This window comes from Heptranchias perlo, chromosome 17, assembly GCF_035084215.1.
Source record: "Heptranchias perlo isolate sHepPer1 chromosome 17, sHepPer1.hap1, whole genome shotgun sequence".
Classification (NCBI taxonomy): Eukaryota; Metazoa; Chordata; class Chondrichthyes; order Hexanchiformes; family Hexanchidae; genus Heptranchias; species Heptranchias perlo.
The window spans coordinates 23,077,594-23,100,373 of record NC_090341.1 but is presented as its reverse complement, the minus strand read 5'-3'; the positions used below and the strand labels follow the sequence as shown (position 1 = coordinate 23,100,373).

The following is a 22,780-nucleotide window of genomic DNA, read 5'->3' as shown; positions in this document are numbered from 1 at the left end:
TCATCACCAGGATTGATGGTAAAACAATCCCACGCACTATTTGTCTTGTTCCTTTTCAAACCTAGCAGAGTGGGAGTAACTGCAATAGTGAAGGTGACAGAGACACCAGTAGCTATTGTTTATGTGGTTGGCAGCTTTTAGCAGATTCACTCGCATACAGGGTTAATTTGAAGTGCTGTGCGGCAACTCAGCAGAAGCAACAACAGTAAGTTGAAGGCTGAATAATCTTTGTAAATACGTCATCATAAGATAGAACATTTCCTTAGGTATGGTTTCATTGGGCTTGTCATACGTCTGCCACATTGAACAGAGTATTTTCAATTTGTCGTTGCAAAGAATGTCTGGCACAGACCTGCATCATTCTTTTGGTGTGGTCATACACTAGCTGGACGTTGATTGAATGAAACCTCTTGCGGTTAACATAAGCGCCTGGGCTGGTCCTGATGGCAACATGAGTGCAGTCAATAGCGCCCTGTACTTGAGGGAAGCCAGCCATTGCTGCAAACCCCAATGATCTCTCGTTTGGGCTATTTTCATCGATTGGGAATGAGCTGTAGTGGTTCACTCTGGCAATTGTCACCTGCTTGATGAACTTATGGGCTGATGACTGTGAGATGCGAGAGACGTCTGCCCAAAAAACAAATGGTTGCAGCGTGATGGAACATACGCTTTCTGTCTGATACAGACCTTTACATTGTCTTTGGTGCAACTCAGTTGGTGATACAGCAATGCTATTATCTCATCACATGCACCCACACAACCAACACACTGCTGTGCTTATACCCAAGTAAAAAAAAAGTTGAATCTTTAAGTTAGTTATGTGTTTTCTGTTTTATAACATGACATAGACTTAAAAATTATAACCATTAGAGTTGAAGTGTGCTGTGAAAAAAACTAAGCAAGCATACAATAGGTATAGAAACACCACTGCCTCAGAATTAATCGCATCTGGATGCAACTTGCAGAAATTAGTATAACAAAGCAGTTGTCAGTCCAAATGTAGATATTAGCCTGAAATATGGTCAAGTCCTGCACTGAACAGAGAATCTATATAATAGAGCAGGTGGAGGCAGATTCAATCATGACCTTCAAAAGGGAACTGGATAAGAAGTTGAAAGGAAAAAAATTGCAGGGCTACGGGGAAAGAGCAGGGGAGTGGGACTAGCTGGATTGCTCTTGCACAGAGCCGGCACGGACTCGATGGGCCGAATGGCCTCCTTCCGTGCTGTAACCTTTCTATGATTCTAACAGGGGACATGAAGAATTTCAGTTGCAGGTTTTAGGCTCGAGATAAAGTGTTCAATATTTTTTTTGCAGTAACAGCAAGGATTCAGGTGCTGCGGGGAACCGTAAACTTCACACAGATCTTTATCTTTTTCTTAGCATTGTTTTTCCGGTTTTAAAAAATGTCAAAATGCAGTAATAAAGATCCACAGTGACAACTATGTTATATTAGATAGATTCTCTGTTCAGTGCAGGATTGTGCACCTGATCATTTTTCAGGCTAGTATCTACATGTGGAGTGAAAAGTGCCTCGCAGATCCATCTTAAAGATCAGAGTAAATAAAAACACTTTTTTTCCTGTACTTTTGGGATATTGATATTTGTGAAAGTAAATGCTTGAACAACCCACCTTAATCAAATCTAGGGCATGTTTTTGAAAGGTTAGGCAGCAGACGATACAATTTGAGAGCTGACAAAAAGCATCTTTGATCCTTGTTGCAAATCCTCTCCTGAAACAGATTTTTAAAATCCCACCGAGAGACCGGAATGTCTGTGAAAGTAAAGCATTGCTCATACCGAAGCCACAGCTGTCATAGGCTGAGAACTGGGGGGGGGGGGGGAACTAACAAGGAAGTGATACATGAGGCTAATGTGTGTGGTGTAACGGCAGTCACGCAACTTTTCGGAATTTTATTTCTTTGCTCATTAATCTGATGTAAACGGTTCGATCGACTCGGATTAGTGACTGGGAAAAAAGGCACAAATGGATCGTCTGGGACTGGACGTCTCCCTGTGATATTGTGCATTACAAACACGGCGGGGATCATTAATTCTCTACAACATAAGACTCTGAGTCCAGTGCAGGCAAAGCACCAGAAAGGATCAGACTTTGAAAGCCTCAGATCTCAGGTCTGGACTGAAAAGAAGGGCAGAAAAGTGATTGGTCCCAAAACTAAAACAAGGACTAATTTTTAAGGCAATTAATTTGTAATCTTGGATATGCAAACAACTACTGAATCGCTCTTTAATAATTCAAGGCTAAGTGAAGATGCAAACAGCGTGCAGAATCATAAAGGTGAGAGGGGAATTTGCATTTTTCGATTGTCTGAATACAGAAACACGACAGCATTTGCCGATGGTGCTGCATTTTGTTACATGTCCTCCTTTTGGACGCCATTGCACATACATACCTAGAATCGGTGCATTTGTACAGTATCAACTGGGACAAAAACCTGGTCACTTAAACATTCCAGTACACATTTCCAGCAGCAAGATAATGTACCCGCTGTCACCAGGTGAAATTCTACAGATTCAAATGAGCAGCACTGTTACAGGGACAGTAGAGTAAATCTTACATTTTATTTACACATGCCTAGCGTTGATCTATCAGCGTCATTAACGTTTAAGAGGATTTTAAGGTGATATTTGAATATGTTATTATAAATACATTAATTGTCGTTCTTCTAATTCGTACGTTAAGTCTCAAAGTTTAACTTTTTAGCAAGGTAAAATTATGGAGAGGAGTTATTAAAAAGGGAGAATGTGGATTAAAGAATAATAGATTTGACTGCAAATTGCTGCAGATTAAATCATTTAAACAGAAAAAAAATGAGTGACTGTAAGATTGGGCTTAGTGAGCATTTACAGTTAATGAAAGATTCAGTAGGTTTGTTTAATCGCAGCAGTTGGTTCAAGGAATCAATTTCTTGTCCAACTCTACCCCCGGGCACATTGGCGGGGTAGCGGGGTGAGCGCCCCCTCACGATCAGATGCAGGATGTTCCGATGGCTGGAGGATGCTCAGCTCGGTTCTCAGTACAAGAGACTTGAGAAATTCAGCAATTGCTCTTTATTTCCTTAATGCCAAATCTTAATCGTTGCCTGTTACCCCTTTTCTCATAGGAATATTTTCTTTGAATTTTTTCGGGAGATTTCCGAGTTTTGTGAGGGATAAACTATATTCATTGTATGAATAATGTATTGCTGTTTTAGTCAATTGATTTTGAACGTTTTATTTCTTTAGAGAAGTAAACTGTCAGGTTCAAAGCGATACAAGTGCAGGTCTATCCGCCTGGTATTAAAATACTGTAGCCATCGCAGATAGTTTCTTGTGGTTTCTTTGAACAACTTCATTTTGAACTTAACCAGGTCTGTGGATGTAGTGTTTGGTTTCTGCAGGACCTATTTTCTCAGATTAATCGATTTAACATTGCAAGAGCATAATGATTAACATTGCACATTCCCATGTTTTTGAAATCCAGTGTAGACAACCAGTGCTACCTACAGTATGTAGAAAAATCGAAGAAAATATCAATATTTCATGCAGTTGCATATAACTAAGATCGTCATATTCTTTTGTTGCACTTAAAATCGTGCAATGTTTTTGCATTAATGTTTTTGGGTTTTTTTGGTAGACAAGTAACTTCCTGTGTTCTTAAATAATTTAAAAGTTTCCTTGCTTTTAAGGAGCCAACAGTGGTTGAGAATCCCAAAACCAACAAAGAGAATCCAGGCTTTAATGTCTGGGATATGTGACAACAACTTGCATAGGGAGGGAATTCCAGAGCTTAGGGCCTTGGCAGCTGAAGGCACGACCACCAATGGTGGAAGTGATTAAAAACAGGGATGCACAAGAGGCAAGAATTGGAGGAATGCAGAGATCTTGGAGGGTTGTAGGGCAGGAGGAGGTTACAGAGACTGGAAGGGGCGAGGCCATGGAGTGATTTAAAAACAAGTATGAGAATTTAAAAAGCAAGGCATTGCTGGACTGGGAGCCAATGTAGGTCAACGAGCGCAGGGGTAATGGGTGAACGGGATTTGGTGTGAGTTAGGATATGGGCAGCAGAGTTTTGGATTAGCTCAAGTTTATGGAGGGTGGAAGATGGGAGGCCGGCCAGGAGAGCATTGGAATAGTCAAGTCTAGAGGTAACAAAGGCATGGATGAGGGTTTCAGCAGCAGATGAGGTGAGGCAGGGGCGGAGACTGGTGATGTAATGGAGGCGGTCTTGCTAATTGAGCAGATATGGGATTGGAAGCTCATCTCAGGGTCAAATAGGGTGCCAACGTTGTGACCGGTCTGGTTCAGCCTCAGATAGTGGCCAGGGAGAGGGATGGAGTCAGTGGCTAGGGAACGGAGTTTGTGGCCACCGTTTTATCCTTTTCAACTTTGTTCTATGTAGGAGGGCAAAACTGGGCAATATTCTTGGTCTTTACACACTTCCAAACCACTTTGTGTTTATTTTGGCCTGTTGTGAAAAGTTCTTGTTTAATGCAAATACGTTAGATAGACATGTGTTCTCAGACTGTTTGTTCCATCTTGGTATTCCTTAATCAATTCATTCATAATTGAGTAAAACATTGTTGTGCTAAGCAGTGCATAAGTACACTTTGGTGCAGTCTGAGGTGATTCTGGTTTGGAATGGCTGATTGCCCATGCTGATGGATTTAAAATAAGTTTTATACCTAATATAGTTTTTGCTAGAATTTGTTCTTTCATAGTCCACTTTATATTATTTAAGAAATGTAGAAAATCGCACAAAAATATTGCTTGTCTCATTGTTATTCTATTTTCTCTTTCCTCATTTAGTCAATGACAATTGTTTTGTAATTTGTAGACTGCAGTATATGCATAGTGCTCACATAATGTAGCTCACATAGGCTGCTGTCAATCAATTGCAAATGGACAATACGATTTTGGTGGACTCGGAAACAAAAAGATACTAGATGCCTCTGTTCTGTGTGATGTTGATCAAGTGGCTTGTAGAATAAGACTCCATGTTGTTTCTGATCAATTTGAGTTGTTCGCCCTAGCGAGCACATGGTCTTTGTGACACTTCCATTCTGATGTTTGCGGGTTGGCAAAGAAGATCTGGTTAACGAGGACATTTGAGGATTCATGAGCACCATGTCCAAAGTAGCATAACAAGAAATAGGTCAGCATTGCAGATAAAGAATCATTGTTGGGCCATTTATGCATTGTGACATTTGTGATCTATTATTGCCAGTTGATGAGTGCTTGGTATTGGCATTGGCACAGCCATTGCATGTTGAAGGCTGATGGTTGGTGTAGAGTCCAAGTTTTGGTGCCATACAGCAGTGTCAGCAGTATGTAACCATAAAAGCTTTGAAGCTTTATTTGCTGGCTTACTGTTTACTGTGATGGTTACTGTAAAAGAGTGGACATGACAGATCACAAGACCAATTCTTCAGTTGATTTCTACAGTAATAGTAGAAATCTAGGTGGACTTGCTCGAGCTGAAAATAAACAGCCTTAAGCAATAGTTTGAGACATTCCATAACAGTACAAAAATGGAATAAAAACTTCAAATACTGTAAAGTTGAACATAACAAACAATACTCCATCACATACATGAGGAGGAAGATTCTTGGAATGTACCCTCAAGAAGATGGTCACCCTCAAATGGAAAGAAGGAGTGAAGTACAGAAGGGGCAGCAGTTGACCATTGATTAATAAGGGAAGAGGAGACAGGAAGAACAAGTAGAGGGGAGCCATGAGTCTGGAATTATCTAAATAGTATACTGTCCTGGATCAAAAGCAAAATACTGCGGATGCTGGAAATCTGAAATAAAAACAGAAAATGCTGGAGAAGCTCAGCAAGTCAGGCAGCATCTGTGGAGAAAGAAACAGAGTTAACATTTCAGGTCGAAGACCTTTCAAAAGGTTTTTTATATTTTTTATACTGTATTGGATGCCGGCAATGACAAGGATCAATGAAACAGAAGGATAATCACAAGCAACATCATGACACCTAGAGCAAGTGGTTGCCCATGAAGGGAAAATGATAAAGGTACCCATGAGAACAGGGAAGTGGTAGTTGCAGTGACTTTGATTAGAGAAATAAGCAGCCTTTATTGCAGCTATGACCTTGAATCATGTATTGCTTCCCACCTACCGGGAATAAGAGACATGACAGCTTGGGTGGAAAAACTTCTGGAAAGGAAAAGAGAAGTGCCGAAAGTCATTATTCACGTAGGAAAGGGCACTGTAAGAACACTGGGATAGGTACCCCGACAAATATTTGTCAAGGAACCAGACAAATCCTTAACCCCTTCACCATAACTCCTCACCAAGGAGCCATCTACGGTTTACTGCCCAGCCTACTTCTAGGGTTGAATGATATTCCTATTTGGCTCACAAAATTATTTTACATCAGCCTATTTGGATTGAATTTGTGTTTACCCTACAAACCTCCAACTAGGATACCACAGCTACTGCGTGAATGAATTAACCTTTTCTTGCCAAGTTATCGAAGAAGAAGGCAGACAGGTCATGCACTAATAATTGTTTATTAACTTCAAAATCATGATTGCCAACATTGAGTGTGTGTAAAAAAAATTAGTAGATAGGGTTGACTAATAAATGAATAAGAGGTTATAAAGGCCGTCTAGTTGTACCACAGTAACTCTGCCTTAACCGGCTTGCTGATTATCAAATTATAGTCGAGATCAATGTCTGAGATTGATAGAAATTGGTGAGATTAATTTAGGAATAGGCCCCTTAAATAGTTGACAAGTTAACAGCATTAGAAGCCAGTCTGTTGGATTTCTGTGCTGCTGGTTAGCAATGTTCCAGAACTTATACAACCTCGTGCTTGTAAGCTGTGTGGTTGAGTGGGTTGCTCGCTTTCCTCTGGGTCACTGATGTTGGCTTCATGGTGATGAACCTCCTTTTGTATAGGTGTTGTCTGTTCCTCTCAGATCCTCTGCCCCTGGGTAAATCCACCTTACGCACTGGTATATTCAAGGCTGAGACAGATAGATTTTTGGACTCTTGGGGAATCAAGGGATATGGGGATCGGGCAGGAAAGCGGAGGTGAGGTTGAAGATCAGCCATGATCTTATTGAATGGCGGAGCAGGCTCGAGGGACGGTATGGCCTACTCCTGCTCCTATTTCTTATGTTATGTACCAGAATCCAGACTAGCTGGCTTAAATCTCACCTTCCCTGATCGCAGGAAAACTTGCATATTTAAGTGACTCTGTTGTGTCTGCCTGCCACTGGTTGGTATAGTCATACAATCTGACTTCTATAATCTATCTCCCTGTGCCATAGATGCACTTTTGTTTTTTTTTGGCATCCTTGTGTGTACTGTAGGTATAGATTATTAAAAGGGAAGAAGCCTGAAGGTTTTTCAAAATTCCCTCTTCTATATGCCTGATTTTCAAAGAAGCCACCTCCATTCCATTGACCAATGTAAGTAACGTGTGTCAAAAGAGTTCACTTCTTTTTTGGTGTCAGTCATCTCAAGCAGCCATGTTAGTCCCCCATGATAACCTCAGGTTGCTGACAACTACAAAACCAGACATGTCAGGTGGTAATTCACTCCCCTAACTCCTCAGTCTCTCAGTTCAAAGAATGAGTGTTTTGTTGTCAGTTAGGGAGTTACAAGTTTATCTCTCCTTCTGAGCTATTTCTGGCCTGTAGCCTTGATTGCAGTTGCCTTGTTCCCACAGGCATTCCCAGTTCTTAGCTGTTTAGTATCCCACAGTTCTGCTTGGCTACTGTCTCCATTTTGAGGACACCCTTAAGGCAATTTTCAGGGCACTGTGCTTTACAGTAGGGTAAAGGTTTTGCAAAGGGAGTTTGAGGAGAATGTGGAACACACCACCCTGGAAGGCTGTAGATGCATAGTCCCTTTTTGAGGCATTTAAAAGGGAGATAGTTCTAGAAGGGATTGTGGGTTGGAAAATTGATGCTACAGTGTTGCAGCCCTATCGCTGACCCACACACATTAGTGCAGCTTCCCACTACAAGTGCGGGATCGCTGAATTTACTCTCTTGTCTGGAAAGAATGGACCAATTTGCGTGAGTTGCATATTTGCTTAGTCAAAGATCTCCACAGACCTGTGATTTCTCAAATATACAGCTGTAGGCTCCCTAAATCCTACGGGGAGGGTGGCGGGGGGGGGTAAATATATTTTGCAGTGTGGTACTAACCTACACAGTCCTGAATGTCCCAGGTACGATCCTAGGTTTGTGTTGAATTAATTGATAGCCTAGGCAGTTACTGGGGATAATACAATTGTTATCAGCCCTCAGGCTAGTGAGGGGTTGGAAAATAAACCAAGGTCTCTGCTCCTGATTATTATCCAAGGATTCTTAATGGAGCTTGTATGTGTGGAAACTTGGTTAGAAGCTGTGGGGCTTGGGTTGACTGTTGTCAACAGTGAAATAGCCTGTCAACACATCATTATATAGTCTCACACATGATAAGTGAACACCTAGTTGAAGTACTGGAGGAACCCTACTCCAGGATGAGTCAGCACCTTCAGAAGAGAGGGGACAAATTTGGCAAAACAAATATAATACTCCTGGCCAGAGCCGAGGTGAGGTAAAGAAAATGCATTTAAGGGGAACCTCGATAAGTACATGAGGGAGAAAGAAATAGAAGGCTATGCTGATAGGGTTAGATGAAGTAAGGTGGGACGAGGCTTGTGCGGAGCATATACACCAGCAGAGACTAGTTGCGCTAAATGTTTCTGTGCTGTAAATTCTACGTAATTCTATGTAAAATGCATGGTCAAATAAACAAAACAAAGTCAAAGAAGCTCATCAGAATCTTAGTTGTAAAATCTTGAATATTCAGACAAAAAGCATTTAATTTGGTTGAAGGAGTTGTACTTTGATTAGTGTATTGTATTGCTGCAGTCTCATTTAAGATTGCAGTCTCCTGCACAATATAATATTGTTAATTAGACAAACAAAAATGAACATGGAGATTTTCTGCTCTTCTGTATACACTGTGATTATCTTCCAGCTTTCAACATAGTGGATTACTTACTGCTTTATACATTCAGATCATCTAATCCCTAAGGAACAGAGATGGGGGGAGTACCATCAATACCTCTTAAAACTGTTCGAAAAACATTTACATTTTATGCAGTGCTGAAGAATAGACATTGTGGGAATAAGGTGGAAATCATTACACACAGGAAATATTATGGCTTCATTAGTTTGCTTCATTATAATTCTCTTAAATAATCAACCCAAAATCTGAGTTGCCTGGAAAAGAATGTGTTAATCAGACTATTTTTTCAGGAAGAGTATATTATAGCAGGGGTCCATGAAAGTTATGTGTATAATAAAAACAGAAATCAAAACAAACGAGTTTCAGTAATCTTATTTAATTGGATTACATGCATTTATTTCATTTCACAAGATTGAAGTCTTCCATTATTAAGTGAACTCAATCTATTTAATTGAACATGGTTATTTGTTATAACATCTTACTTATATGAGATTTTATTCCACGGTCAGTTTCCACACATTTATTTGTGCCAAGTATTGATACTGGGTCTCCAGATCAAATTCTTTGTTCTATTGCATCCTGTACTGGATAGGTTTCCAAACTGAGGTCCATGAACCGTAGAGGATCTACAAGGGGGTCTGTGAGGTTATCAGATTTCTGTCTATTTGAGGCTTGCAGTCTATGTGCTACAAGCACATTGTCTTCAGAATTCTGTATTTTGTTATTTTTTTCTGATTCTGTTGACTTTCCAGCATGTTGTTCCTTGCAATGATACCACTGGTTTTCTTTGGGTGGCTGACCCTATCTTTCTGAAATTAGGAAGAGGTCCCCAAGAGTGTGTCAATATTTCCAAGGGGTCCGCCACACACACACAAGTTTGTAAAGCATTGTTGTACTGTGAATTGAAATTATACGAGTTTGCCTCGTCAGACTTAAAAAAAAAATGTTGTTAACTATGAGTGTACTTTAATTTGTGACACCTATCTTTATTTTGTTCATAATTGCCATTTTAAGAAGATAAAGTGTTGGGAAGAGAATAACAGTTCTTACAGGTTAACCACAGAGTAATTGTTGGTCCTGGAATTATGCAATTAAGCAGGAGCTGCTGTGTCTTTATAATAAAGGGAGAAGCATCCTCTACGGGAGCGGGGCGAGGAAAAAGTGGGAGAGAGACATATTGGGGGAAATGAAGGAATGCAGCCAAGCACTTGCCTTCCATCCAGAAAGTCCAGTGTTGAGTTCCACTCTGACATTTTATTCTGCTTTCCTCAGTTTGCTGAGTTTTGTCTGTTCTTAGCTGGATGACTAAGTGGGGTGCTGTGCGGGAATGAAACAATTTCATCAGGGACAGACAAAATAGAAAGCAATCATTCCCTATCTCATCCTACTTGGCTCTTAATCCCTGCTGGCGAATATGGAGTAACATTGGTAGAAGTTATGGAGATGCCTATTGCATATACAATCTTACTTTTAAAAGCAGGTTGAAGGCACAGCCAGAAAAATTGAAAATGTGGATAAAGGGAAACTCTTATTTTTAAGTTTAAGAGGTGTAGAATGCATTTCTGTGTCTGTATATCCTTATATAGTGAATTCCAAAATGTGCATGGGCTGTCCAGGAGAGATGGGGAGCAGAGGAAAAATCTTCCCCACGGTGATGAAAAAGGAGGAGTCAAAATACCCGCCCTCATGCACTTCCAAGCGTCTGGTTATGAAGTAGCATTGGCAGAGAACTGGGAGCAAGTCACCTGTCCATTTGAAAAATGCTGCATGACAGGCAAACTCAAAATAGGAGAGAAAATGGCTAATAAATGGTCGGGAAAAAGTTTAATTTCAAGTTTATCTCTGCTTTACATGTAAAGTCTACCATCATGTGTTCCACCAGTGGATTTTCAATAAAGGAAGAAAACATTTGCATTTATATAGCACCTTTCCCAATCTCAGGATGCCCCAAGCACTTTACAGCCAATTAAGTACTTTTGAAGTGTAATCATTATTGTCATGTAGGAAACACAGCAGCTAATTTGCACATAGCAAGGTCCAACAAACAGCAATAAAATAAATGGCCAGATTATTTGTCTTTTTATGTGCTGTTGAAGCATAAATGTTGACCAGGATACTGGGAGAACTCCCCATGTCATGCTTCAGTTGCGTGTAGTTATATATTAATATAGAATTACAGCTCAACAGATTTTCAAAGCCAATATTAGTTTTTTCCAGCACAAGTAGGTCATATTAAATGAAAAAAACTGAGCATGCTTTTGTAAACTATAAATTGCAACTGTTGGAATCTGAAATTAAAACAGAAAATGGTAGAAATACACAACTGTTCAGCCAGCCTCTGTAAAGAGAACAGAAAGGTTAATGTTTTGGGTATAAGGCCCTTAACTGAAAAATGAAAGATAACTGAGGGCTTTTGTAGAATGAAAGAGAGAAAAAAAGAAAGGGGCAGGGAAAGACAACAGATCGTCCAATCACAGGGTAGAAATTAAGGTGATAAAAGACTTGCAAACTTAATAAAAAAGCAGAGTGATAGATAATTAACAAAGTGATAATGTTTACAAAGTTTGCAAGATCAATTTTTAGATTTTAACTTGAAAGATCCTCAAAGCCAACGAGACTGTTTTGTAAACTATTGTCGGTACTGTTCAGAAATGCTTCAGTGGGGTGGGATGTTGAGGGAAACGTCTTAAAGGTGATAGGTATGCTTATACTGCCTGGGAATGTTTGTGAAGTTGTCTGCACCACATGTTGCTGCCATGCTCCTAATCCTTTTGAAAAGTGCTTTTTGGAACAATTCTTGATTTCATAGATTTTATTTTAGTCATTTAGAAATGTTTTAGTTTCAGGTAATTCAGGACAAGTACTTTCACTTTTGCTTATGCCAATCTCTTTTGATCAAACAGTCAGTGCTCTGCTGTTGTGTTACTTCGTTTTGGCAGTCTTCGTGTGCAAGCAGGGAATGGGACCAGTGTAAGGACAGTGATCACATTTCAGTGTTCCTCCAAACACCAACGGGTTGGAGATGGAAAAATTACATGCATTTCTAAAGGAAACAGTGCGGATTGGGGTGGAAAGATCCCAGCATGCAAATGTAAGAATTGCAGTTTCATTTTACACTAGTTAAAGTGGTCACCTGTTAATCCCAGGACAGGCACAGCAGATTTATCACCTGGTCTGAAAGAGCAAGTCAAAAAAATTATTGAAATGTTGGCACCAGACATATCTGACTGACAAGTATTTACTTATATTTGCATTGCCATAATAGTACTTAAACATTAACCACACACACCTTCGAATAGCATTCTATCTGAATGCCTTGTTGTGAGCAGCCAGGGCTGTTAGCATCACGGCAAAATCTGTGTGTCAGTATCCACAGTGTGGAGAATTGGAATACTTGGCCCAGCAACTGAGTTTGAAAGATGCCTAACACATCATCACATCAGAAAATATATTGTGGTGCGCAAGCCTAATTGTGTGGTGACGAGGCTTTTGAGTTTTCAACATAGAATCATAGAAAATTTACGGCACAGAAGGAGGCCATTCGGCCCATCGTGTCCACGCCGGCTGAGAAACGAGCCACCCAGCCTAACCCCACTTTCCCACCTTTGGTCCATAGCCCTGTAGGTTATGGCTCTTCAGATGCACATCCAGGTATTTTTTAAATGAGTTGAGGGTTTCTGCCTCTACTACCCTCCCAGGCAGTGATTTCCAGACCCCCACCACCCACTGGGTGAAAAAAAATTTCCTCATTTCTGCTCTAATCCTTCGACCAATCACTTTAAATTTATGTCCCCTGGTTATTGACCCCTCCACTAAGGGAAATAGGTCGTTCCTATCCACTCTATCTAGGCCCCTCATAATTTTGTACACCTCAATCAAATCACCCCTCAGCCTCCCCTGTTCCAAGGAAAACAACCCCAGCCTATCCAATCTGTCATCATAGCTAAAATTCTCCAGTCCTGGCAACATCCTCGTAAATCTCCTCTGTACCCTCTCTAGTACAATTACATCCTTCCTGTAATGTGGTGACCAGAACTGTGCACAGTACTCAAGCTGTGGCCAAACTAGTGTTTTATACAGTTCCAGCATAACATCCCTGCTTTTATATTCTATGCCTAGGCTAATAAAGGAAAGTATTCCATATGCCTTCTTAACCGCCTTATCTACCTGTCCTGCTACCTTCAGGGATCTGTGGACATGCACTCCAAGGTCCCTCACTTCCTCTACACCTTTCATTATCCTCCCATTTATTGTGTACTCCCTTGCCTTGTTTGCTCTCCCCAAATGCATAACCTCACACTTCTCCAGATTGAACTCCATTTCCCACTTTTCTGCCCATCTGACCAGTCCATTGATATCTTCCTGCAGCTTATAGCTTTCCTCCTCACTATCAACCACACGGCCTATCTTTGTGTCATCTGCAAATTTCTTAATCATGCCCCCTATGATTAAGTCCAAATCGTTAATGTATACCACAAAAAGCAAAGGACCTAGTACCGAGCCCTGTGGCACCCCACTGGAAGCAGCCTTCCAGTCGCAAAAACACCAGTCGACTATTGCCCTTTGCTTCCTGTCACTGAGCCGATTTTGAATCCAATTTGCCACATTCCCTTGGATGCCATGGGCCTTTACTTTTTTGACCAATCTGCCATGTGGGACCTTGTCAAAAGCCTTGCTAAAGTCCATGTAGACTACATCAATTGCGCTACCCTCATCGATCCTCCTTGTCACCTCCTCGAAAAATTCAATCAAGTTAGTCAGACACAATCTCCCCTTAACAAATCCATGCTGACTGCCCTTGATTAGTCCATGCCTTTCTAAGTGACAGTTTATCATGGCACTTAGAATTGATTCCAATAATTTGCCCACTACCGAGGTTAGGCTGACTGGCCTGTAATTACTCGGTCTATCCTTCGCTCCCTTTTTAAACAATGGTACATTAGCAGTCCTCCAATCCTCCGGCACTATACCTGTATCCAGTGAAGTTTGGAAAATGATTGTTAAAGCTTCCGCTATTTCCTCCCTGGCTTCTTTTAACAGCCTGGGACACATTTCATCTGGCCCTGATGATTTATCCACTTTCAAAGATGTTAATCCTCTTAATACAGCCTCTCTCACTATGTTTATTCCATCCAATATTTCCCACTCCTCCTCCTTAACTTCAATGCCTGTATCATCCCTCTCCTTTGTGAAGACAGATGCAAAGTATTCATTAAGAACCATACCCACATCTTCTGCTTCCACACACAGTTTATGGTATGGTCTGTTCTATCTGGTTACTGGTGTGAATATTCTCTGGTGTATAAATATTTCTGATGCCTTGGTGTTTATACTGACACCTGTATGTCAAGTGTGGTACTTGGTGCAGTGACTTCCTTCCATGTTCAACAAGTAAACCCAACTGAAATGTTTGGGGCCTTGCATGAAAAAATGGCAGAAAATGTTCAACAAAAGTTTCAATGTAAAAATCCTTTAATTCTATCTTAATGAAAATTTAAGTGTCCCCAAAAACTCCTTAGGCATAAATCCTGTGGATGTCAAATGCCAGTTTGACTCTGACAGTGTTCTAATGTCAATGCTGCCCTCAGTCTAAAGCCAGTATTTCTATTGTAGCAGGGCCCGAGACTGTCTAGAAACACAAATATTCTAATAAAGCAAGACATTTGTGAAGTGTGCTTGGTGTGATCCTGCTGGCAGACCATGGTCATAGCTGGTGTATATGTATATATTATCTAACCTGTGAGTGGAGCTGGGCTCCTGTGAGCAGCAAACAGAATGACTTAGAATATGTTGTGAATAGCCAAGTAATACACCACATAGCTGACCAGTAGTATCCAAATGCAGTGATGTGTCCTGATGTTTGTTTACATCCCAGTGTTTTTTGTTTGTATCTTGATACCAATATCTGGTGACAGGACTAGTCTTGTTTCCTTTTTGATACTGTATTGTATCTTCCTCATGTACATGCTGCCCCTTGGTGACATCTACAGGTCAGCTTCCACATGTGTGCTAACAAAACCGAGCTCTACCCCTCCACCAACTACCTCGACCCCTCCACTGCCTCTGTGCTGTCAGTGTTCCTTCAGTCTCCTATGCTCTCCCTCTGCCTCTTCACCTCTCTTTCCTCCTTTAAGACCCTCTGTAAAATTGGTAAGAATCAGCAGACACTCACTCCAGAAGAGCTCAAAAGTTGGAGTTAGTTCAAAGGCCCTCTGTTATCTATTTTCTTGCAAATAAGGAAACAGATTGCAAACACTACACTTTCTCTTGTCCTTGCTGTTGATGTGATGGCATATTTATTAGTGGAGACAGATAAGTACAGTTTCAAACATCATTTTGAATGGGCTTAGCTGTGTATTCTTCATCCTAAGTTTCTTATGAAGAGGGATCAGTTAAATCCTTTTACTCTTAACAACATGGCAGGCCTGAACTGCATAATCACCTTTACCATGACTAACGATTCTAATGCGTAGACAGAAAAATCACATTGGGAGGCAAACTGATGCTAATCATTTGGACAGGCAGTTTCTTATGAATTAGCTGACTAAAAAGTTAATACCAGGCTTGAGCAAATCTGGAATGGAACCCAATTGTACTGGTGTTAAATATGAGATCCTGACCTCATACAGAGGCGTAGAAACTGCTTGACATTTCAAAACTGGAGAGTGCAAATTTCCAAGAGTGAAAAATACCACATTGCATTATCCTGTTCAGTTTCTATAGAGACCAATAGCACAAGTTTGCATAATCTTGTTCATTGGTCATGGCAAGCCATATTACATGTGTTCCTTTACTCTATTTCAGTAAAGACCCATATCCTGCTTGGGTTCATGATATCTGATTAGATTTGAGTTTCACTTCTGAAATTGTTGTGTGCTATGAAGTAGACTTTCAACTACAGAAATGTTTAATGAATATTTCATTACAATTCACTAACATCTCTAGTTCTAACCTTCATACAACTATGATGTGGAGATGCCGGTGATGGACTGGGGTTGACAATTGTAAACAATTTTACAACACCAAGTTATAGTCCAGCAATTTTATTTTAAATTCACAAGCTTTCGGAGGCTTCCCCCTTCGTCAGGTGAACATCGTTCACCTGACGAAGGGGGAAGCCTCCGAAAGCTTGTGAATTTAAAATAAAATTGCTGGACTATAACTTGGTGTTGTAAAATTGTTTACAATCATACAACTATGTAAGAGGAGGAAACTTCATTTGTTGAGTTCCTCCCTGATTGCCTGCTCCTTCCATCTTGCATAATTCTTTCTGGAATGTTCATTATTTTAAAGTTTTTCCCCAGATCAAAAAGATTTTTCAGAGCTCCCAACATAAAAGTAGATATGTCTGCCTTATCCTTTTATTCTTTAAATTCTACAGAATATTGTTCTCTACCTTTAAAATACACGTTATGCATCTTTTGTAAGGTAACTAAACACAGAAATATTGCTGTTTTATTTCAGCTGTTTGGAGGTATGAAGACGTTGGTTTTAAAGTTGCAGTGATTGCCTCCATTGTCAGTACAGCCATAATTTTATTGATGAGCATGGCTTTTTTGACCAGTTGTCTTATCAAATGTGTGAAGAAGAATGAAAGAAGGAAACAACAGAGGTAAGGAAGGTCTTGATGAAGAATCTGTCAAACTGTGATGTTACGAGGATTCTTCTGTTTTCTCTGCCATTTTTCTCCTATTTTGTCCTCTCAAGGCATGAATCAGTGGCCATTGCCCAGGTGGACACCCTTTATGTATGAGCCCAGACAGTGAGTGTCGGCAGATTAGCTAACTGCTGGAGGCACCACAGCCAAGCCTGATTCTGTCCACATACAAGTACTTCCAGCAGGTCTCACTAGATAGCCACCAGCAGCATGAACCCTCTGCAATTTTGCCCTCCTAACTCAGGAGTGTTGACATCAATGACAGCACTTCCTCTGTTGCATCAACTGAGATCAACTAACTCAGGAGATGCTACATATTTATTCAGAAGATTCTTGGTTTGGCTTGCACATTTAAGCAATGCCTTGTTATAAGAATCAAGTGGTGCAGCACACTGACTTACTGTTGGGGAGTGGCAACATAAGGGTTCATGCCTGTAGCTTCCCACAGAGTGAGTTACCAACCTGAGCTGGGTTGTAAAGAGATGGGTAACTGAACTTCACTTGCTTTCCCGCAGGGAAGGAGGGAGGGGCTGAAAATTGGTATGTGAGTCAAGCCATTATACTTTTGTGTAACTTCCAATAACTGATTACAGTAGGCTGAGGCTGCCTGTATATCCTTTATGGCAGGAAATGGTGTGTAGGTGGAGGAGAAAAGCTTTCAAAAATTAGGAGGAAAATATCTACGATCTACGAAAATGACGGACAGGAAAAGACCAACTGGTCCATCTATCCTGTCCCTTATAGTTGTGATGCCTTATGCATCATGATACAGACACTCCCTGTCCACCTAGAGCCATGTAATCTCCTGGGAGAACCAGATAAACACCTAGGCCAATTAGGGGAAAAATAAGATTTTGTTTAAAACATCATTGTAACCAAATGCTATCATTTTTTTCAGAGAATTGCAAACTTGGTATCAGATCGAATGTAATGTAATGGAAGAGTCAAGAAACCTTTACCATGGCTACAAAGGTAGAAACAACAACAACAATAAACTCAGGGATAAAATATTAACTGAAGAATTAGGAGTGTGTGGACTGGAGAACAACGGATTCTGCAGGTAAAATCATTTGAATCTATAATTGCTAAAGAACTTTTGATTGTAAATACCTACATTGCATTAAGAATAATATGCCTTTCTTCACTATACAATAAAATAGAGGTCCCAAATAGCTTAATTGATCAGTGCACTACCTGATGTGAAACAGGGCCACACAGACCTTTGAAAACCCCAAGTTTGATCCTAAGTCTATACTGAACTAATTGGGAAAGGGAAAAATCAGTTCTCACTCCTTATTCAGCGATCTTGGCTGGAAAGGAGTAGGTCTGAATGTTGGGTTCAGTTGTGATGTCTCTGACAGCAAATTAGCCTCCAACACTCCATGTCAATGATCATGCATGAATAATGGCTACTCAGGTGAAGTATTGGAGGGTGATCAGCACCTGTGGAGTCACAGACCAGTATTAATCAGTGTTTTAAATGGATGGGGAACAAAGTGCAAAGTGTAGTAAAATGCCATGACACTGTTGCTCTGAACGAATGCATACAAATAGAAATACTCTATTATCATTCACTGCTTTCTTATTTTGCAGTCAAGTTACCTGATTCTCTTCTCTAGCTTACCTGAACTAAAAGTAGTAAAGACATTTTTGAGGTGAAATGTGAAATGGTCTATAAGCTGCAAAAGAGAAAGCCATGTGCTGCTGATCGCTGCAGTTTGGTTGGCTCAGTTAGGAAGTTTCATCAGCTGTTAGACAGAAAGTGAGATCTTTTATGGGGAGCAGAATGACAGAAATTAAGCAATTTGTCTATGAGTGATTATTTATTGGATTCTTTCTTGATGGTCACAGCACAAAAGGGTTTAAAGCTAGTATCTGCTAGCTGTTCCTGGAAGTTGTAAAGGACATACATTACAATCTGGTATGCCAAGGATCCTGTTACACATAGGTCTTTTGCTGCTATTGTCCTTGGATGGGGATCCAACGCAAAGATCATTAAAAGTATTTGGAACAGATCAGTGGGTTTTCCAAGTAAGGAGTCCAAGCCATTCTATTCAATCACAAGAATCCTGTGAATGGCTGACCATGTAATGTAGTTAAGAAAAATACAGAGTTTAGTTCCTTTTTGTTCTGGGATATCATCAGAGAAATTTGGAACTATATCTTGGTCCCTACTGCATGAAGCCTGTGACAAATTTAAAGCCAGCAAAGATAAAGCATGGGTGAGCAAGCCCATCACAGCATACAGCCAAGTCAGAAGTACATAAGGAAACATATTTGAAGGTCACTTGAATGTTGATGGTTAGTGCAGAGGAAGCATTTTGCTTTTGACAGTTTGAGATTAGTAGAGGTATTAATTACTGTCAAGATGTTGAGTACTGTTTATTTACCTGTTTAATGTTCGATAAATGCGTTGCAACAATCTTCCTAGACTTAGTTTGCCACGTGTAAGTCTTCTCCTGTTGCCAACCGATCTTGGTGCTCTCCCACTGGCCAGCTGCTGCTTTCTGCCAGAAATTAGGTCTGATTTTAACTCCATATCATTTTTATAAACTTGCAAGAATTTCAGCAAAGGTTGATATTGTAGTGCCTGTGTTAATGGCAGGTGTGATGTGAGGCTGAACCATAGGTGTTGATGGTAAGTGTGAGTTGGAATATCTGTTCTCCCCAATGTGGCAGCCTCACTGTGAACTGGCAAAGCTAAATGACTAAGATAACTGGAGTAGAATATCAGTCAAGGCTGTAAGTTAAACTAAATGAGATTCTTCTGATGTTGGAGTAACAGGGATGCACTTTGGTCTATAATAATGTTACTGTCGTTAATTATTTGAATCTCATTTGCTTTGAATCAGATTTTCTGGGCTGACTTGATGACATGTTGTGTGCTGTGGTAGTGAGCCATTTAACTAGCCAGGTTCCAGCATTGATCCGTGTTCTTGCTGAGTTAGATCCTTTCAGCCAGGATAATGTTTATGGTGCTATACTTGGATCAAGTGTCCCTGGACTAAAGAGGACAAATATCAGACAGGATTCCTGCTCCTGATCACTGTCCAATGAGCCTTGCAGGGGAGTCCATTTGTGCTTACGTCAAGATCAGATCTGATTTGGCTGTCATGTCCTCCCACAGTGGAATTGCTTGCTGACACTATCTACACTCTTATAGAAGTAAAGGGAATTAGGGGTTATGGGGAGCGGGCAGGAAATTGGACATGAAGCTGAGTTCGGATCGGTCAATGCCCTGTGGGTGGCGGAGAGGGCCCAGGGGCTATGTGGCCGGGTCCTGCTCCGACTTCTTGTGTTCTTTAGATTTGTGGTTGGGATCAGATCAGCCATGATCTTATTGAATGGCGGAGCAGGCTCGAGGGGCCGATTGGCCTACTCCTGCTCCAATTTCTTATGTTCTTATGTTCTTACGCTCACCCATGAAGAACTGTCATTCAGCTTTCCACAACCAATTATTTTTCTACCTCCAAAAAGGGCTTTTTGACAAACATTTTATAATTTGGCTGCTGTGAATACTGTTAATCTTTTAAAGTCTGTTTTATTGAATGCAGGCGCCAAGAGCAGACCAAAAAGGACTTTGAAGTCACAGCGTGTTGCAGGGAAAATGGGCCACAAGTACTTTTTCAGCCATGGAATGTACAGGTTTCCAGAAAATATGGATTCACTGAGTCGGAGATTTTATTGGCTTCACTGACTGACAAGTACATTGTTCAAACACACGAGTCTCATCAATCGCGACACAAACCTGGACATTATATTCCGAGACACCATCCTTGACAGTGGAACCACTGAACACCTGCTGGTATAGTGTTCGACTGAGCGGAAATGCCACAGAACATAAGCTGCTTGGGAGTGACATGTGCCTTATGATTAACATATCAGTGGACCTGGTTTTATTAAAGTTTTACCGAGGAAATGTTTGTATCAAAAGGAAAGAATGTTCACCACCGACAATCTACTATTTCAGGGGATTCATGTTTTTATAATTCTAATCGAACTTCATGAATAAAACATTGGCTCTGTTATTAATTATTAAGTTGCAATTTACTACAGTACAGTATTTGAAGCATGTAAATTACTGTTTACTCCACAGTAACTCACATACAACAATTGAATGTCTATCTTAAAGGCTGTTTGATGTACTTGGTAAGCCAATGATAGTTTTCATCATTGTTAGGGCTTCTGATATAAGTTAAGAGAATCCCAAACTGAAGCAATTAAACCATTATTGCACCAGCCATATCAGGTCTATTGTGGTGTTTTAAGATCACATGCAGCTGCTTTTCGCCACAAAATTTCTTCATCCAGCCACTCTACAGCCAAGATAAGTGTGGGAGTGAGAGCAGGTAATTTAATACTTCTGGTGGAAGCAGTACAGTGATATAATTCAATCCCTTTTTTGTTGAATTCCTGTTAATATTAGAATAACTGCATACTTAAAGTTTATGCATACAGGGTTACTCAAAAGTCAAGATTTGAAAACACCTCCACATGCTCGAGATTGCCGTTACTGTCAAGGTATGTTTGTGACTTTTCATTTTGGCCATGGGATTTTTCTGATATTAGGAAAGATCTATACAGGCCAGCTCTGTGAAAGCTGGATTGCTGGCCTGTACTGTTGAACCTGCCTGAAGCCAGATTAACTTTGAATATACCAGTATTCAACAGCATCTCAGCAGCAATTATACTGTTCCGGAGTCCCTCAAGGATCTATCCATGGTCACCTCCTCTTCCTCATCCACATGCTGCCCCTTGGCGACATCATCCGCTGACTTGGGGGTCAGCTTCCACGAGATGACACCTAGCTTTACCTCTCCGCCACCTCTCTTTACCTCTCCACTGGCTCTGTGTTGTCAGGCTGCTTGTCTGACATCCAGTCTTGGATGAGCTGCAGTTTCCTCCAGGTAAATGTTAGTAAGACCAAAGCCATTGTCTTTGATCCGCACCCCAAACTCCATACCCTTGCTACCGATTCTAATCCCTCCCCGGCCATTGTCATGAGCCGAAGTAGACAGTTTGCTACCTCAGTATCCTGTTCGACGTTGAGCTTCTGACCTATATCGTCTCCATTACAAATACTGTTCACTTCCCCCTCAATAACATCGCCTGCCGCTACCTCAGCCCCTTCTGTCGCCGAAATCTCAACTTTTGTCACCTTCAGATGACTGTTCCAATGCTTTCCTGGCCGATTTCCCATCCTAATACCATGTAAAAAAGCTTGAGTTCCTTGCTCCAGAAATAGTTGCACTGTGCGTTAAAGCTGAATCCTCTTCTGCAATGATCTGGTTCCATATCTCCATGCAAGGTAAAGGTATTTAAATTATGCCTTCAGAGTCCTCAATGATCAATGTTTATTCCTGGTTCTTAAGACACCATTTTTATGTTTCTTTTTAACTGTTATTGGATTACTGGTCAAAATACTATTGGACTCTGAACTGAATTTAGTTCTTTTGAGTCTTAGCTTTTCCTTCTGCTTCTCTTACTGGGACTTCCTCTTTAGTCTAACTCTCTTCTCGACTTCCTTAGTCTCATTCTTCTTTAGTCTTTGTTTGTCTTTTTGAATCTCTGATTAGTTTAGATGCTCAATTGAATCTTCCTTCGTGTTTCTGATTCGTCTGAATCTGTTCTTAGTCTAAATAAAGTAAGGCAAAAGCTGTCTCTTCTATCTGAACATCCAAGAGATTTAAGGGAATGTGGCTTCTCATTTTATTGTTTCAGATTCTGGAATGTGCTTTAATCTTAACTTATAAGAACTACTTATGGCTTTGATATGTTATTGATGAGTATTGTGACACCAAAAAATCTGTCTCAAGGCTTTGGATAGTGTTAAGTTTTTCTCTGGAACCTTCAAGCTTGAATGCTTGAGAGTTGTAAAACAGTCAAAAACACACTTCGCCATTTGGCTTCTTTTATTGACTTAGCCCTTCTGGATTGCAATGTTTCAAAACATAAAAACTCCTGTCTTCTTAAGAATTCCAAATATCAAACAAATTTGCATTTTAACCCCCATCTTATGTTGATAAATTCAGTCCTAATTTTTCCTACGTGTGCATAGTATTTGTTTTGGTGTTGTCGCTACTTTGGCGAAGATTGCATCTGTTTTCCCAACTGATGTTGGTAGGCTGTGTA

General features: G+C 40.5%; 1 protein-coding gene and 1 long non-coding RNA gene across 2 annotated transcripts in view; one reads left to right on the top strand and one right to left on the bottom strand.

Moving 5' to 3' along the window:
• The first annotated feature begins 1,856 nt into the window (after positions 1-1,856).
• On the top strand, positions 1,857-20,889 carry LOC137334167 (uncharacterized). Its single transcript, XM_067998727.1, has 4 exons — positions 1,857-2,299; positions 16,456-16,603; positions 17,547-17,708; positions 20,203-20,889. The coding sequence occupies exons 1-4, from the start codon at positions 2,224-2,226 to the stop codon at positions 20,426-20,428; spliced, it is 612 nt and encodes a 203-aa protein (XP_067854828.1). The 5' UTR covers positions 1,857-2,223; the 3' UTR covers positions 20,429-20,889.
• The window catches only part of LOC137334170 (uncharacterized), a 34,028-nt gene continuing 20,646 nt past the window's right edge, over positions 9,399-22,780 (bottom strand). Inside the window, exons 3-5 of the long non-coding RNA XR_010966088.1 lie at positions 19,039-19,155; positions 12,125-12,165; positions 9,399-10,308 (exon numbers count right to left, since the gene is read on the bottom strand). This is a non-coding gene — a long non-coding RNA (uncharacterized lncRNA). The remainder of the gene's footprint in view (positions 10,309-12,124; positions 12,166-19,038; positions 19,156-22,780) is intronic.